The 17,546-nt window shown below is 43.2% G+C and overlaps 1 protein-coding gene across 1 annotated transcript in view; it reads left to right on the top strand.

Moving 5' to 3' along the window:
• LOC119930838 (LIM domain containing preferred translocation partner in lipoma) overlaps positions 1-17,546 on the top strand; it is a 728,061-nt gene that overhangs the window by 315,545 nt on the left and 394,970 nt on the right. The window contains 1 exon segment of the mRNA XM_038749542.1: positions 5,920-6,032. Within this exon segment, the coding sequence (XP_038605470.1) occupies positions 5,920-6,032 (113 nt within the window).

The raw sequence follows: 17,546 nt of genomic DNA, 5'->3' as shown, positions 1-17,546 counted from the left end.
ATTGTGGAGCCTGGGGCGGGTATTCCTGGGGGCAAATTAGCATAGAAGAAGCTGCATTCCCTAGTGGATAGAGCATGGGTTTGGGAGTCAGAAGCATCTGGGTTCTAATCCTGACTCGGCCACTAGTCTCTTGTGTGACCTTGGACAAGTCACTTAGCTTCTCTTTGCCTTAGTCACCTCATCTGTAAAATGGATAATAACACAGTAAGCTCCATTTGGGACGGGGACTGTATCCAACCTGATTAGCTTGTTTCTACCCCAGCATTTAGTATATAATAGTGGTATTTGTTAAGCGCTTACTATGTGCCGAGCACTGTTCTAAGCACTGTGATAGATACAAGGAAAACAGGTTGTCCCACATGGGGCTCACAGACTTAATCCCCATTTTATAGATGAGGGAACTGAGGCACAGAGAAGTGAATTGACTTGCCCGAAGTCACACAGTCGACAAGTGGCGGAACCAGGATTAGAATCTATGACCTCTGACTCCCAAGCCTGCTTCTTTCCACTGAGCCACGCTGCTTCTCTAATGTAGTGCCTGGAACTTAGTAAGCGCTTAGAATTGCCATAAAAAAAAGGCAGCAGCTTTTAGACACCCATAAAAAAAAGCAGCAGTTCTAAAGTCATTATCCACCCAACCCCTTTTTCTGTGGCCCCTCTTCAAGAAAGTGTTGATGATACCTAATAGTTTTTTTCTTTTTCTTCTTTTCTCAGTGAAATAGTTTGAGTCAACTAATTTCTGGGCATGAAAGGATTCATTTTGGAGCCTCTCCATCCGGAAGGCTGACAGGCACATTGCAATTGCACGCAACTAAAAGCAAACAGAAAGTTAAGTTTAAGGTCAAGGTGTAAATAAAGTTCTCAACTGATTACTCAGTGACTTAGTTCACCAATCTGTCACCCAGAAACCATAAACTACATGCTGCATCCGGTCACCAGCCTCAGACTCTTCCAAGCTTCCATGCTCTCTTGTTGCTTCCCATGGCTTACTTTTGATCACTTCCACCATACAGCCCATCTGCCAGAGATGGAAGCAGAACTCGGAGCCCAATTTCCCTAACTTCTTTTAGTTTCGAGACTTTTGTGCCCCTTGTGCTCAGGGGAGGAAGGGAAAATGGAAAGGTTAGAAGAGAAATTGTCTTCTATCATGGACACTACAGTTGCCAGGGTTTAAGTGCATTCTTACAGATACTGAGTTTTCTGTGCCTTGGGGCCTTAGCCAAGGACACCCTGTCCACAGTTCTTGCCAACATCAGCATTCTGGCCAGAACGAAGTTTTCATCAAGGTATGGATACTTTGGTCACAATCCTCTTCACCGCTTTTGAGGATCAAGGTCAGTCTTGGATTTAAATTGTCATGGTCTATGGAGGAGACATTGCATTTGGTATTAGTGTAATAATAATAATGGCACTTATTAAGCGCTTACTATGTGCAAAGCACTGTTCTAAGCACTGAGTACCTTCCTGGGATCCTGGAAGGCAGATAAGTTGAGTTTTGAGAATACTCATTTTGTGAATGTTGAAATCCCATTAAATGGAAGATTAAGTCAATTGCCAAAATAACTCCTAATTCCTGAGTTTCTGCTTAGACAATCAGGCTTCCTTTAATGACAGTGATGCATGGACATCTAAGTGTGAATATTGGGTCCTCAGTACCACTGAACGTTTTTCTCAGCCCCCACTCCCCCAAACTCCCATTACTTGGTGCCAAGAGTCTCTTTGCTCATTATTCTAATTCAAGGCAGACAGCACTGGTTAAAGGGAATAGAGCAGAAAGCTGTTATTCATGAGACCCAGAGTCTGATTTCAGTCTTGCCTTTCAGGTCTCTGGGTCACCTGAGGAGAGCACTTCTGTCTTTTTATTCCTGAGAGGGATGGATAGAAGATAGGTGATCTTGATGTTGCAGATTCCTGCAGGGTCGTGAGTGGTAGCTTGAAGTGTGCATGCTCATCTGGTAGAACTCCTCTTCATGTACCCCCTCCTCAACCCACCGAGCCAGTTGAGAAGATCTATCAATTAATAAATAGCATTTATTAAGCATTTGCTGAGTGCAGAGCACTGTAATAAAGCCTGTTGTGGGCAGGGATTGTCTCTCTTTATTGCTGTATTGTACTTTCCAAGTGCTTAGTACAGTGCTCTGCACACAGTAAGCACTCGATAAATACGATTGAATTGAATTGAATTAATAGTGGTATTTAAGTGCTTACTTTGTGTCAGGCACCGCACTAAGTGCTGGGGTAGATACAAGCCAATTGGATTGTACACAGTCCCTGTCCCACATAGGACTCCTAGTCTCAATCCCCATTTTACAGATGAGGAAACTGAGGCACAGAGAAGTAAAGCAAGTGGCCCAAAATCACACAGCAGGCACGTGGTGCAGCTGGGATTTGAATTCAGTCCCTTCTTACTCCCAGGCCTGAGCTCTTTCCACTAGGCCATGCTGCTTTGGGACAGTACAGTGCAACAAAGTAGGTAAACACATTCCCTGCCCACCATGAGCTTACAATCTAGAAGGGGAGAGACAGACATTAATACAAAAGAATCAATTTATGGATTTGCGCATAAGTACTGTGGGGCTGAGTGTAGGCTAAATATCAGAAGCAGTGTGGCTTAGTGGAAAGAGCACGGGCTTAGAAGTCAGAGGTCATGGGTTCTAATCCCAACTCTGCCGCTTGTCAGCTGTTTGGCAGATCACTGTTGGGCAGGTCACTTAACTTCTCTGTGCCTCAGGTACCTCATCTGTAAAATGGCGATGAAGACTGTGAGCCCCACGTGGGACAACTTGATTACCTTATATCTTCCTCAGAACTTAGAACAGAGCTTGGTACATAGTAAGCACTTTACAAATACCAACATTATTATTATTTATTACGTCCAAAGGGTACAGATCCAAGTGCATACATGAGGTAGAAGGGAGAGGGAGTCAGGGAAAAGAAGGCTTAATCGGAGAAGGATACAATATGCCTTGATTTCTTCATACAGAGTAAATGTAGGGAGCATGTCTTCTGATCTCTACCATCAGGGGACAGGTAATTAGTAATCCAGAATGTCTGGCTAGCACAATCCAGGAAAATACCCCCCACAATGCGTTGGCTTGGGCTGCCTTGCTGGGAGTTGAGGAAAAAGTCGTATGGATGAGGCTCTTTTTTTTTCTTTAGTAGTATTTGTTTATTCATTCATTCATTCAATCGTATTTATTGAGCACTTACTGTGTGCAGAGCACTGTACTAAGCACCTGGGAAGTACAAGTTGGCAATGTATAGAGACAGTCCCTACCCAACAGTGGGCTCACAGTCTAGAAGGGGAAGACAGACAACAAAACAAAACATATTAACAAAATAAAATAAATAGAATAGTAAATATGTACAAGATATGTATGTTAATTTCTTACCATGTGCCAGGGACTGTTCCAAGCACAGGCATAGATACAAGATAATCAGGTTGGGCACTGTCCATTTCCCATACAGTGCTCACAGTTGTAATCCCCATTTTACAGATGAGATAACTGAGTGTCGAGTCCCGAGTGGCCAACTCATTACCCGAGATTATATTATTGGGTCCGTGTGTTGGGGCCACTGAGGAAACTATCACCACAACTTAGTCAGAAACTTGATATTTTAATACACAGCATGCAATCAACAGAAAATCAAAGATTCAGCTACAACAACAAACACAACTGTTTCCTACCCAAACGAGGCATAGAGTTTTCCTATTGTGAGATGATCAATCTCATCCGGTGTTCAAGTCCTTAATGAGCTGGATGGCACAGGCGTCCCCAGCCTAAGAGGTCCCTTGGGCCAGGGTTCTCTCTGTCTTCCCTTTGGAGGAAAGTGAACAGCAACTCAGGTCTCGTTTTCCCCTCCTCTTATACTGTTGTGTTGACCTTAACATTGAGCTTCTTCCGGGTATGCCCTAATGTATTACTACCAAATGGTTTGCTTGGTTTAAGCATTTTGGGATTACAGTGCGATTTTCTTTCCTTTTGGGTTTTCTTTCTTCTCCAGTTTTCCTGTCTCCTCCAATTGCCAAGTCAGGGATCCTTCCATCTTGGCAGGATGTGATAAGCAGAAGACTAGGGATAGTGTTTGTTGAGAGAGTTAGTGTAGGAAGTAAATTAGGGGTCGAATTTATATTAAAAAGTGTTAGTCTCAAAAAGTGGGTCCAGGAATCGAGTTAATGCTGGGGTCTTTAGCTTAATGTGTTTTCTTCAACACTCCCCTCCAGCCAAAGCAAGAGCATGGCCTTGGTTCACTTCTAGTGTTCGGGCTGTTAGCCTGGTGGGGGCTACAAGCCTGACATCCCTTACATTGAGGCAAACAACAGTATTAGGTGAATCAAGAGCCATAAAAATAGGAAGAATAAGAATATGTACTATCATTTGGTCTTCGCTTGGGGCCTATCTCTCCATCTGCCTGCAATCACAGGAAGCGGTATGCCGAAGGGCACTAAGTTTAGCACTTTGTTTTATGCAAGGTGCAAACTGCACTCGTCACTGAGGCACGGAGAAGTTAAGTGACTTCCCAAGGTCACACAAGCGGCAGAGCCGGGACTTCCTTCCTTCCTCTCCCCCTCGTCCCCCTCTCCATCCCCCCCATCTTACCTCCTTCCCTTTCCCACAGCACCTGTATATATGTATATATGTTTGTACATATTTATTACTCTATATATTTATTTTATTTTTACATATCTATTCTATTTATTTTATTTTGTTAGTATGCTTGGTTTTGTTCTCTGTCTCCCCCTTTTAGACTGTGAGCCCACTGTTGGGTAGGGACTGTCTCTATATGTTGCCAATTTGTACTTCCCAAGCGCTTAGTACAGTGCTCTGCACATAGTAAGCGCTCAATAAATACGATTGATGATGATGATGATGATGATGACTAGAATCCAGGGCCTTCTGACTCCCAGGCCTGGGCTCTAGTCACTAGGCCACACTGCCCTTGGGGCCCTAGACGCTCTCAAATGTGAATCCAAACCTTCTCAAACCAGGCTCCCACTGTGCCTTAGGGGATCCCCCACCTCTCCAGACCCACAGCCAAGGATGGGGGCCAAGGACCCTGCCCTTACATTGTAGGAAGGAGAAGATACTACTAAGATTGGGATGTCGTGGAGATTAATGAAAATATGTAGGTAATGTGCCTTCAACATTGTCAGCACCCCATCTCTTAAATGCCAGTGCTCATGCTTCATTCCTCTAAAGTTTACCTACTCACTGTGAGTCTCTCACATTCAGCTTCCCTGATTCCTACTTCTTGGTCATACCCTTCTCCTGCTCGGAATTTCATTCTCCTTTACATCCAGCAGACCATGGCTCTCCCCATCTTCAAAGTTCTTCAGAAATCACATCTCATCCAGGAAACTTTGCAGATTTCCTTTGCAGGAAATCCTTGCAGTGGCCATTTCAGTTTTTCTGCAATACATAAACACTTGGACACTTACAGTCCTCTTTTGTATATATGTACTAGTCTTTACATTTTATTTCTTCCTCCTACCTGTAATTAATTTTAGCCTCTGTTTCCACCACTAGATTGTAAGATCCTGGAAGGCAAGGGTCGTATCTATTAAACATTTGATACTCTTCCAAACGATCTGTACAACACACTGCACGTAGCAGGTGCCCAGTAAGTATTTTTGAAAGGTGTATTGGTTTCCCCTTTGTAAAACTGGAGAATAAATACCTGTTCCTCCCTCCTTCAGAGGGTGCTTATGAGAACAAATGATATATATGGAAGCTCTTGGAGTTAGAAAAGAGGTGCATTAAAGTCCAAGATATTATTGAATTATTAATGTTAATGATGTGATTGCTAATCCAGGCTGATGGCTAGTGGGGAAGAAATGAAATACAAGAGTTCACGCTCTTGAAACTGATGTACGTAGAGGCATCCCTATTAATTACGTGTGGCCCTGTTCTTTTGCAGGTGATCTTCTCCCACCACCACCTCCACCTCTAGATGACCTCGGGAGCCTGCACACCCCTCCAGGTGCTTTCCCCCCTCCGCCGCCCCTCGATGACACTGGTTTCAATGTGCAGGTAAGGACTGCCAGATTTTGTTGTTTGAGTCGGGACATTTAACAGGATTATGCAAGTGTGATCACATTGATAAACACGTATGAAACAGCAGCAGAATATTCTCACAATAATCCCTAGGTTACACAGCAAACAAGTTGCAGAGCCGGAACTAGAACCCAGAAGAATAGATACAGAAGAACCTGGGTTCTAATCCCAGCTCCGCCACTTGTCTGCTGTGTGATTTTAAGTCACTTCACTTTTCTGGGGTAATGTACGGTAGACTTAGGACTAGGATCCTGGTGGTGAGATCCCCTCTTTCTCCTTTCTCCATACTAATCGCTGATGGGGGTAGGGGTCAAGGTACTGATGTGAATAGTACTATTTACTTCTCCCTACCCCAATTACCTTCTCATAAATTCCCCTTCTTGGTCCATGGTCTTGTTTTGGAGAACCATCTTCAGATCCTCCCTAGCTGGCCGGCTGAATGATAGAATACGTCCCGTGCAGATTTGGGCCCTTGATTCATATGAATGGAGCTTCCTCAAATGTTGAAAAAAAAAAACTCTTTGCTTGGCCAAATGAAAAAAACTCTGATGTCCTAGTCAATTTTCAAGTCACCCTGAGGTGCACATGGATCCTTTGGATTTGGTTTTAACCACCCATTTTACTTGGAACAGCAGTCAGAGAGCAGGTAATCAGGAATGCCAGGGGTTTTTTTGTTTTGTAGAGAAGCAGCATGGCTTGATGGATAAAGCATGGATCTAGGAGTCAGAAGGACCTGGGTTCTAATTCCGGCTCCACAGTTTGTCTGCTGTGTGACTTTGGGCGAGTCACTTCACTTCTCTGAGCCTCAGTTACCTTATCTGTCAAATGGGGATTAAGACTGTGAACCCAGTGTGGGACAGGGACTGTGTGCAACCTAATTACCTTGTATCTACCCTAGTGCTTAGTACAGTGCATGGCACATAACATTCTCTTATGCCGTCGAGTCATTTCTGACCCATAGCGACTCCATGGACACATCTTTCCCAGAACACCCCACCTCCATCCACAATCGTTCTGGTAGTGTATCCATAGAGTTTTCTTGGTAGAAATACGGAAGTAGTTTACCATTGCCTTCCATGCAGTAAACTTGAGTCTCCACCCCGCCTCTCACTCATGCCGCTGCTGCCCATCACAGGTGAGTTTTGACTTGTAGCAGATTGCCTTCCAATCAATCAATCAATCAATCGTATTTATTGAGCGCTTACTATGTGCAGAGCACTGTACTAAGCGCTTGACTCCACTCGCTTGCTGTTGCCCAAGCGAGGAATGGAGTGAGTAGGTCTCTGCTTGACTCTCCCTCCTGTAGCTGAGACTGGTAGAGTACTGGAAACTCTCTAGGTGCGATCTTGAGAGGGGCTGGTACATAGTAAGCACTTAACTACCATATTATTGTTACGATTATTGTTATTTTCTAGGGGCTGCTAGTCCTTTCTCCAATTTGAATTTGTTCTAGCCCACAGAATTTGCTTATTTGAAATAATTTAGTGTGTTTAATATTCCTTGTCACCTGAAGAGGAAAAAAAAAGTTTGTCCATTCAGTGGTATTTATTGGGAGCTTACTGTGTGCAAAGCACTGTACTAAGTGCTTGGGAAAGTACAGTATAACAGCAGACACATTCCTGCCCACAACGAGCTCACAATCTAGAGGGGGAAACAGATATTAATATAAATATCCTCCTCAAAAACCTCCAATGGCTACCGATCAATCTGCGCATCAGGCAGAAACTCCTCACCCTGGGCTTCAAGGCTCTCCATCACCTCGCCCCCTCCTACCTCACCTCCCTTCTCTCCTTCTACTGCCCAGCCCGCACCCTCCGCTCCTCCACCACTAATCTCCTCACTGTACCTCGCTCTCGCCTGTCCCGCCATCGACCCCCGGCCCACGTCATCCCCCGGGCCTGGAATGCCCTCCCTCTGCCCATCCGCCAAGCTAGCTCTCTTCCTCCCTTCAAGGCCCTGCTGAGAGCTCACCTCCTCCAGGAGGCCTTCCCAGATTGAGCCCCTTCTTTCCTCTCCCCCTCGTCCCCCTCTCCATCCCCCCGCCTTACCGCCTTCCCCTCCCCACAGCACCTGTATATATGTATATATGGTTGTACATATTTATTACTCTGTTTATTTATTTATTTATTTATTTTACTTGTACATTTCTATCCTACTTATTTTATTTTGTTGGTATGTTTGGTTCTGTTCTCTGTCTCCCCCTTTTAGACTGTGAGCCCACTATCGGGTAGGGACTGTCTCTATGTGATGCCAATTTGTACTTCCCAAGCGCTTAGTACAGTGCTCTGCACATAGTAAGCGCTCAATAAATACGATTGATTGATTGATTGATTAAATAAATAAGTAAATTAAAGATATATACATATGTGCTGTAGGGCTGGGAGGGAGGATGAATGAAGGAGCAAAAGAAACCAATTGACTTGAAGGTAAATATTGCTTAATAGGAAGACATTTTGTGGTTACTAGCCCCTGTTAATACCAGAACTATGCATTCTGGATCTGGTACTATTAGTTGAGTATTTTCAGTCCTTAAAACTCTTAGAATTTTTCTTCCTTCAACTCTGATCTGGGGTTAGGAAATTCAAAAGATTAACAATGATTTTACAGTTAAGATTGTGTTACCAATAGTAGTAACATGACTACTTCTAAGAAACACATGAGATGAAAAACATGATTCCTGGCCTCCAGGGGTTCACAATCTAAGACTTGGTGTCTGGCGAGGGGGAGGGAGAGGAAGTGTTAGCAACAGATACGTAAGGAAAGGCAAACCAAAATACCAAAGACAGAAAATGACAAAACTTGAAAGGAGCAGCAGAATTTTAGGCTCTTGGCCAAGTGGAAAGAGTGCAGGCATAGGAGTGAGAGGATCCGAGTTCCAGTCCCAGCCCTACTGCTTCCCCGCTGTGTGACCTTGGGTAAGTCACCTCACTGTGCCTCAGTTACCTCAGCTGTAAAATGGGGATTAAGACTCTGAGCCCCAAAAGGGATGTGGACTGTGTTCCCCCTGATTATCTTGTATCTACCCCAGCACTTAGTACAGTGCTTAGCATATCAGAAGCACTTAACAAGTCCCATAACATGTAACTCACCCTCATCTCAGAAGTCAGACTGATGGCCTGGTTGGTGACCTCCTCAACATTTTAAGAATTTGGAAGGTCAGTTCAGACTTTGAGACCTTGCTCATTTCATCTTGAGTGTTTGTTATGCACAGACACTGCAAACTTTTAAGTGTTTTTTTGTTGTTGTTGTTCAATCTAATGCCAGAGCCTAATAATTCTACACATATTCTGTTCTGCCTTTATGTGAGATGGGCTAGAAAAGTGTTTGAAGGTGATTTGTGGCTGCTGCCCTATTTGCAAATTTATTTTACGCCCACTTCTTCTATCTTTTGAAAAAAGTTGTTGATTCCAGAGAGATTAGGGGCTAGGGTAAGAAAATATACCAGTGCTGCTCAAAATCTGATTAATGCCTCTTGCTTTGTTCTAGGCAAGGTCACTGATGACAGGTTGTGATAGTTTGGTGAAAAAGTTATTTGTCAAGGGGGAACCCAGATCAGTACATTTAAGATGTAGGATACGAAGGCATAACCCATTATCAGATTTAGTGTGAGAAGCAGGTGGTCCTGATTTTTAGTTGAGAGAGGAAACAGAAATTATTGAAATCAGGTTGAAAAGAAGACTTATAAATTATTTATATTTTAAGTTTATGTTTGTAAATGCTCCTATTCTGAGATTGGACAGTTGGATCTTTGAGGTTAGAACAGCCTAAGGTTTCTTACTTACCATTCTTATTCTCAAAGTAAAATGTATCATTTAGATATAGTATGCAGTCTCTTCCTGTTTCAGTGCCACAGGCAGATTCTTAAAATGGGATGCATTTTAATAAAATATTTTTTGCTGTTTTGGGTGAGTCTGAAGCATTTTGCATTTTAGTAAGTTTTTGTAATGAGAGCAGATTGGTCAGATGTTCTTTAATTTATAATTATTTTCACTTTTGGGCTCTTGTGGAATAGTACTTTCTGTAGTGTTTTGTTTTCCAGTCTTGTAATGAGAATATTTCTGTCCCAGAAGGCTCTATTTTGATGAAAATGTTAAAGAATTTCATAATTCAGTCTTAAAATCTGGGATTTTTAAAACACCATAACAATGTCCAGCTAAATAATTATAGCCAAAGACCCTTATTCCAGAAGCTATGCTGTAGACATCTTTGGTCATGTTTTGGGCAAAGTAGGAAATAAACAAAGAGCCTGTTGCCATGTTGGCTTGTGTTTGGTATAAAACAGATGGAAAGGGGGAAAACCAGTGATTGCCAAATTCAAAAGGACAAATCCAGTAGAGAGATGTGTTATTTTTGAGAATCTAAGAGGCAACAATGGAGAATTCCTTTAAAGCAGATGACTCAAGGATAATAACATCTGTGTATCTGTATTACTTACAGAGACCAGTTATTACCACATGCATATCTACCAGTAGAACTGTATAAAGTTCAAAGAGTTGGTAAAATAAGTGCCAAAAAAGCTTGTCATTTTTCATTTCACCCTGCTCTAGAGCCACTGTTTGCCAAATTCTGAATGTGTTGGATGGATGGGTGGATTGGGGGTCTGTTTATGTGTGTGCGTACTTGGGGATGAGTGGACTTTTGCTTTTAACTAGCCTTTCCAAGTACAGCCCCCAAATTACAAATATCTAAGGATCAGCTGGGCCTTCTGTGATATGTGAAGCTGTTTATTTAAATCCCCAGCTGAGGCACCAGCTATGAACTGCTTGCAATGGATGGAGCAAACTACTGCTTATGACTGAAAAGGCTTGTTGGATTTTGGGGGTGGAATCCTCATAGTCTCAGATATAGCCCCATCTGCAGACAATGATAAATGAGGTTTAAACCCTTGGTTTGCTATTGTGATTTGCCAAGATGACTAGTGAAATGAAAATGAAAAATTGTCTTTGCATAATTGCAGTCACCAGTTTGGTTTGGCTAGTATTTGTTGTTGTGGTCTACCTGACATCAGCATTGCTTATCTTTGTGATCTGCCATATCGAGTTAAAAAGTTCAGTGAGTCAGGGAGAGGAGATCTCTGGTCTGTGATAGCTTGCAGAATATTCATCTAAGTAGTTAGATTGAGAGCCAGCTGGAAAATCTAGGGCTCTTCTGGGAAGGAGAGACACGAATATCCAATTTCCCATCTCCCCTTCCCAGTCCATACTTCACTGTGCTGCCCAGATCATCTTTCTACAGAAATGTTAAAGACATGTCATCCCCCTCCTCAAAAGGAGAGTGGTTGCCTATCCACCTCTGTATCAAACAAAAACTCCTCACTATTAACTTTAAAGCACCCCATCCCTTTGCCCACTCCTACCTCACCTCACTTATCTCCTTTTATAACCCAGCCTGCACACTTCACTCCTCTGGTCTAACCTTCTCACAGTGCCTCAATCTCCCCGGCCTTTCTACCGATCCCTGGCCTACATCCTGCCTCTGGCCTGGAACGCCCTCCCTCCTCAAATCCAATAAACAATTACTCTCCCCCCCCTTCAAAACCATACTCAAGGCACATCTCCTCCAAGAGGCCTTCCCAGACTAAACCCCACTTTTCCTCATCTGCCACTCCATTCTGCAGCACCCTGACTTGCTTCGTTTTGTACTTCCTTCCCTCTCCCCGACCCACAACACTTATGTATATATCTGAAATTGTATTTATTTATGTTAATGTCTGTTTATTTGTACTGATATCTGTTTCTCCCCCCTAGACTGTGAGCTCATTATGGACAAGGATTGTCACTCTTCAATGCTGTATTGTGTTCATTCATTCCTTCAGTCGTACTTATTGAGTGCTTACTGTGTGCAGAACACTGTACTAAGCACTTGGAAAGTACAATTCAGCAACAGAGACAGTCCTTACCCAACAACAGGCTCACATTCAAGTGCTTAGTACAGTGCTCTGCACACAGTAAGTGCTCAATAAATACGATTGAATGAATAGAAGGGGGAGACAGACAACAAAACAAAACAAGCAGACAGGTGTCAATACCATCAGAATACATAAATAGAATTATAGATATATACACATTATTAATAAAATAGAGTAATAAATATGTACAAATATACACGTGCTGTGGGGAGGGGAAGGGGGTAGGGCAGAGGGACTGACTTGATGGGAAGGGGAGGAGGAGCAGAGGAAAAGTGGGGGCTCAGTCTGGGGAGGCCTCCTGGAGGAGGTGAGCTCTCAGCAGGGCTTTGAAGGGAGGAAGAGAGCTAGCTTGGCGGATGTGCGGAGGGAGGGCATTCCAGGCCAGGGGGATGATGTGGGCCGGGGGTCGACGGTGGGACAGGTGAGAATGAGGCTCAGTGAGGAGGTTAGCAGCAAAGGAGTGGAGTGTGTAGGCTGGGCTTTAGAAGGAGAGAAAGGAGGTGAGGTAGGAGGGGACAAGGTGATGAAGAGCTCTGAAGACAATAGTGAAGAGTTTTTGCTTCATGTAAAGGTTGATAGGCAACCACTGGAGATTTTTGAGGAGGGGAGTGGCATGCCCAGAGGGTTTCTGTAGAAAGATAATCTGGGCAGCAGAGTGAAATATAGACTGAAGCGGGGAGAGACAGGAGGATGGGAGATCAGAGAGGAGGTTGATGCAGTAATCCTGTTGGGGTAGGATGAGAGATTAAACCATTAAGGTAGCGGTTTGGATGGTTAGGAAAGAGCAGTTCGTGGCAATGTTGTGAAGGTGAGACTGGCAGATTTTGGTGATGGGTTGGTTATGTGGGGTGAATGAGAGAGCGGAGTCAAAGATATCACCAAGGTTGCGGGCTTGTGAAACGGGAAAGATGGTAGTGCCATCCACAGTGATGGAAAAGTCAGGGAGAGGACAGGGTTTGGGAGGGAAGATAAGGAGCTCAGTCTTCAACATGTTGAGTTTGAGGTGATGGGAGGACATCCAAGTAAATATGTCCTGAAGGCAGGAGGAGATGCAAGCCTGGAGGGAGGGAGAGAGAACAGGGGTGGAGATATAGATTTGGGTGTCATCCACATAGAGATGATAGTTGAAGTAGTGGGAGCAAATGAGTTCTCCAAGGGAGTGAGTATAAATGGAGAACAGAAGGGGACCAAGAACTGACCCTTGAGGAACCCCTATGGTAAGGGGATAGGAGGGGTAGGAGGAGCCCGCGAAAGAGATTGAGAATGTATGGCCAGAGAGATGAGGAGAACCAGGAGAGAACAGAATCCATGAAGCCAGGGTTGGATAATGTGTTAAGGAGAAGGGGGTGGTCCACAGTGTCAAAGGCAGCTGAGAGGTCGAGGAGGATTAGTATAGAGTAGGAGCCATTGGATTTGGCAAGAAGGAGATCATTGGTGACCTTTAAGAGGGCAGTTTCAGTTCCCAAGCTCTTTGTACAGTGCTCTGCCCACAGTAAGCCCTTAATAAATTGAATGAATAAATTGAATGAATCAATTATTGTTTGGATGCACTTATACTTGCACAGGCTTGCAGGTGGGGCCAGACTCGATGAAAATGGTTGTAGAAGGATTTTTGCCCCACCCACATTGCACCCAATCTATTCCTTGGTCACATTTGTCCCCACCCCCCTCCTCTATGATAAGAACCTATTTCGACCCTGTGTTATTTTCATCATAATTTGATGAAAAGGGAAGAAAAGGGAGAACGAAATTCTGATTTCCTCTAGACCCACAGCATGATTTCTTTAGAGCCCTGCATATGTGTTCATAGGCTTATTTGCGTGCTGCTGGAGATTTCTTATGGATTGGCCACTTTGCTGGAAAGGTGTGGGTTTAACAGGGGAGTTAGGGTATTTAGACATTTTGCTGGGTAGGTGTGGGTTTGGCAGGGGATTTATTTAGGCATTTTGCTGGCTTTTTATTGCCTTTGTCTTCCAGAAAGTGAATGTCAGAGTGCTTCTGCATTTTGCTGTGAGTCATCTCCTAAATGAGCATCAAACTAAAACCTATGGGCATTTTGTGTTTTTTTGTTATTTTTTCTTGTGTGGGGGGGTGCTTATTAAGTTGCAAGCATCATTTTTAAAGTAGCAGCTTTTTGGTTGGTAGTGGGTGAAACCTTTAGAACCTTGAAACCCTTTCTCTGCGATTTTTGTAGTGGCAATGGGTCTCTTTTCTGACTTTTGAGAAGTGTATTCCTTCCATTATGTTTTTGAAGGAGGAGATGAAGAAGGGAAATTGCTTGAAGGCAGGGGATATATCCCTCTAGTGATGTTTTGGTTTTAACCACATGATTGGTTCAAGGTCGGATGGACTGGGTCCTCAGCAGTTGACTATAGCCACTTTGCCTTTAAACAATAACTTGAACATTTTAGATAATATAAACTATATAGAGAAACAGTGTGGCTTAGTGGTAGAGCATGGGCTTGGAAGTCAGAGGTCGTGGGTTCTAATCCTGACTCCGTCACTTGTCGGCTGTGAGACTTTGGGCAAGTCACTTAATTTATCTATGCCTCAGTTACCTCATCTGGAAAATGGGGATTAAGACTGTGAGCCCCACCTAGGACAACCTGATAACCTTGTATTTCCCCCAGCGCTTAGAACAGTGTTTGGCACATAGTAAGCGCTTAATGAATACCATCATTATTAGATCATATGGAAATTTTAATACATTAAAACATCAATCACCTGAAGCCTTGGTTCTTTTTTAATAAAGCTCAGATTTTGCTTCAGTCTTTGTTTTGTTCTCTCCCCTTTCTATGTTTATTCAATTTATGCAATCAGGCACTCTTAGATTGAATTGATTCAAAGTTGTGGGGTAAGGGGTTATCAATGAGACAGATTGGTTCAGGTCAGGAAATGTTCCACATGAAGGTGGAGGTTGAAATGGCAATTTCTGAATTTGCCTTGGCTGCCACCTCTGTGTTATGCTTTCAGATTTGTTCAGGGGACTCCTGAAGTTCTTGGGAAATTCCACGATGGGTGTTAGGTGAAGGTTGGCTTGGAGGATAAAGAAGATTAGCTAGTTTAAATTCTCACCTCGTAGCCCAAGACAAGTTAAATAAGGCATATCTGCAGGAGTTTAAAGTGGACACATTTTATAATTCTTCATTTGGCACGAAATCAATCAATTTTATTTATTGAGCAGAGCACACAGTACTAAGTGCTTAGCATTGGACAAAATGTATTTTTCAAGCTTTTTCCCCATTGGCTGCCTGATTTTGTAACTTCGTAAGATTTGTCATTCAGTTAAACTGCCTGCATCGTGTTGATCTTAATCCAGGATCTGGTTGGGGGGGTGGAGGGGGTCCTACTCCACCTTGCGAAAACTGCTCAGTTTTGGAACAAAGCAACTTGCTCTAAACAAACAGCAGCCCCACGTTGTTTTTACTTGTGTTCTTGGTTCTGTGCAGTTGTACTTTTGGCAGGATGATCAAATGAGGTAATGTAAGAAAGGAAAGGCAAGGTCTTATTGTTGACATTCACCATCTCTCTTCAGAGGAACATTTGGAACATTTCATCAGGCTGCCATAGATGGAGGTGTTGGGAACTTTCCAGCTCCCCCTACAACCCGGTGTGTCTTTGGGCAGGACATTTTGTTTTCCCCCTCAGCTTCCTCTTTCCAAATGATAAGGATCCTCGTAAGACAGTTCCTCTAGACTGTAAGCTTACTGAGGTCAGGGAATGTGTCTGTTATATTGTTGTGTTGTACTCTCCCAAGCTCTTAGCTCAATGCCCTGCACATAGTAAGCCCTCAATAAATATGATGGTGCTCTACCTCCCTTCAAGGCCCTACTGAGACCTCACCTACTCCAGGAGGCCTTCCCAGACTGAGCCCCTTCCTTCCTCTCCCCCTCGTCCCCCTCTCCATCCCCCCGGTCTTGCCTCCTTCCCTTCCCCACAGCACCTGTATATATGTATATACGTTTGTACATATTTATTACTGTATTTATTTATTTTACTTGTACATATCTATTCTATTTATTTTATTTTGTTAGTTTGGTTTTGTTCTCTGTCTCCACCTTTTAGACTGTGAGCCCACTGTTGGGTAGGGACTGTCTCTATATGTTGCCAATTTGTACTTCCCAAGCGCTTAGTACAGTGCTCTGCACATAGTAAGCGCTCAATAAATACGATTGATGATGATGATGATGAAGTAGGAGGAAAAACTGCCTCATTTCCATTACGCTTTTTGAGTAGCAAGAATGATTCATTGCAAAGACAATTCGTAAAAGTGAGTTAAAATTCAACAATAAAAATGCGAACAGTAAGTTATAACAGCTGAATGGGCAGGCCTGAGGTTCCTCAGTACTTCAGGCAAGGCAGCCCTTGGTGAGATAATGCAGCAACTCCCCCGTATTCAAAATTTGGTTAGGCAGGAATGGATCTTGTGACTGTGAGCCCACTGTTGGGTAGGGACCATCTCTATATGTTGCCAACTTGTACTTCCCAAGCGCTTAGTACAGTGCTGTACACACAGTAAGTGCTCAATAAATACGATTGAATGAATCTTGTGTGTTACCTCAGGAAACCTAATTGTCTGTGGACAGTCTTGGTTTCTGCAACTAAAGTGCTCTTTATTGACTTTTTCTTCAAACCCTTTGCATTTGCAGTTCAATAAAATGGAAAACTCCAAATTCCTTGGGCAAGTCACATAACTTATCTATGCCTCAGTTACCTCATCTGTAAATGAGGGATAAGACTATGTACACCACATGGGACCTTGCACTGTGTCCAAACTGACTAGCTTGTTTCTAACCCAGTGCTCAGTACAGTGCCTGGCACATAGTAAATACCATTAAAATTTTTTCATCAGAAGCCTTTCTCCTTCAGCACTTGAATTGACGATGACAGTACACCCTGGATCACTTGCAGTTCGTTTATGACTGAATGGAAATAGAAACATTCTTTGTGACAGAGTTGAATTGTCAGCAGGATTTTTTTTTTGTTGTATATACAGTGAGGTGTATACAGTGAGGTGATGTGAAACTGGCATTTTCAATAGTAGGGCAAACTTTCTCTGTATATCTGTGCCTCTCCTGAACATTTACTCACTGTCAAAGGAGATAGGAAGTGGGAGAGGAAGTTATACATGTTGAACAAATAGGCGTTCTCTATTTTTATCCTCTTTTTGGCTGACATATGGATAGTACAGGCTTTATGCATGGCAGTAGGTCATGTGCACTTTCTCACTGTCATTTTTAAAAAGAACATAAGGGAATTTGTGTAGTGAAATAGTTATCCAGTGAAATCACATTGGTTCTCTCTTTCTCTTGATGAAACCTCAAACCCACTAGGCCCAAATTCCTCAACCTCAACTATGCATGTCAGAGGAGCATTCTGGGTAAGAGGTTGGAGTCAGCAAAAAAGCAGAAGTAGGCTATGACACACTGTAGTATGGCCAGATATGTATTTTTTTCTTTAAAAAGAAAAAATCCTGGAACCATCAACTTCTGAGTTTGATTCTTGGTTGTGAGTCAGTCTGAGAGAGAAGATCCCTCAGTGTGTTTGATCTGGAGATGTGGGATTCACGAGAGCTCTGAATA

This window comes from Tachyglossus aculeatus, chromosome 7 (assembly GCF_015852505.1).
Source record: "Tachyglossus aculeatus isolate mTacAcu1 chromosome 7, mTacAcu1.pri, whole genome shotgun sequence".
Lineage (NCBI taxonomy): Eukaryota > Metazoa > Chordata > Mammalia > Monotremata > Tachyglossidae > Tachyglossus > Tachyglossus aculeatus.
The sequence above is the reverse complement of the archived record's forward strand: the minus strand, read 5'-3'. Positions and strand labels throughout refer to the sequence as shown.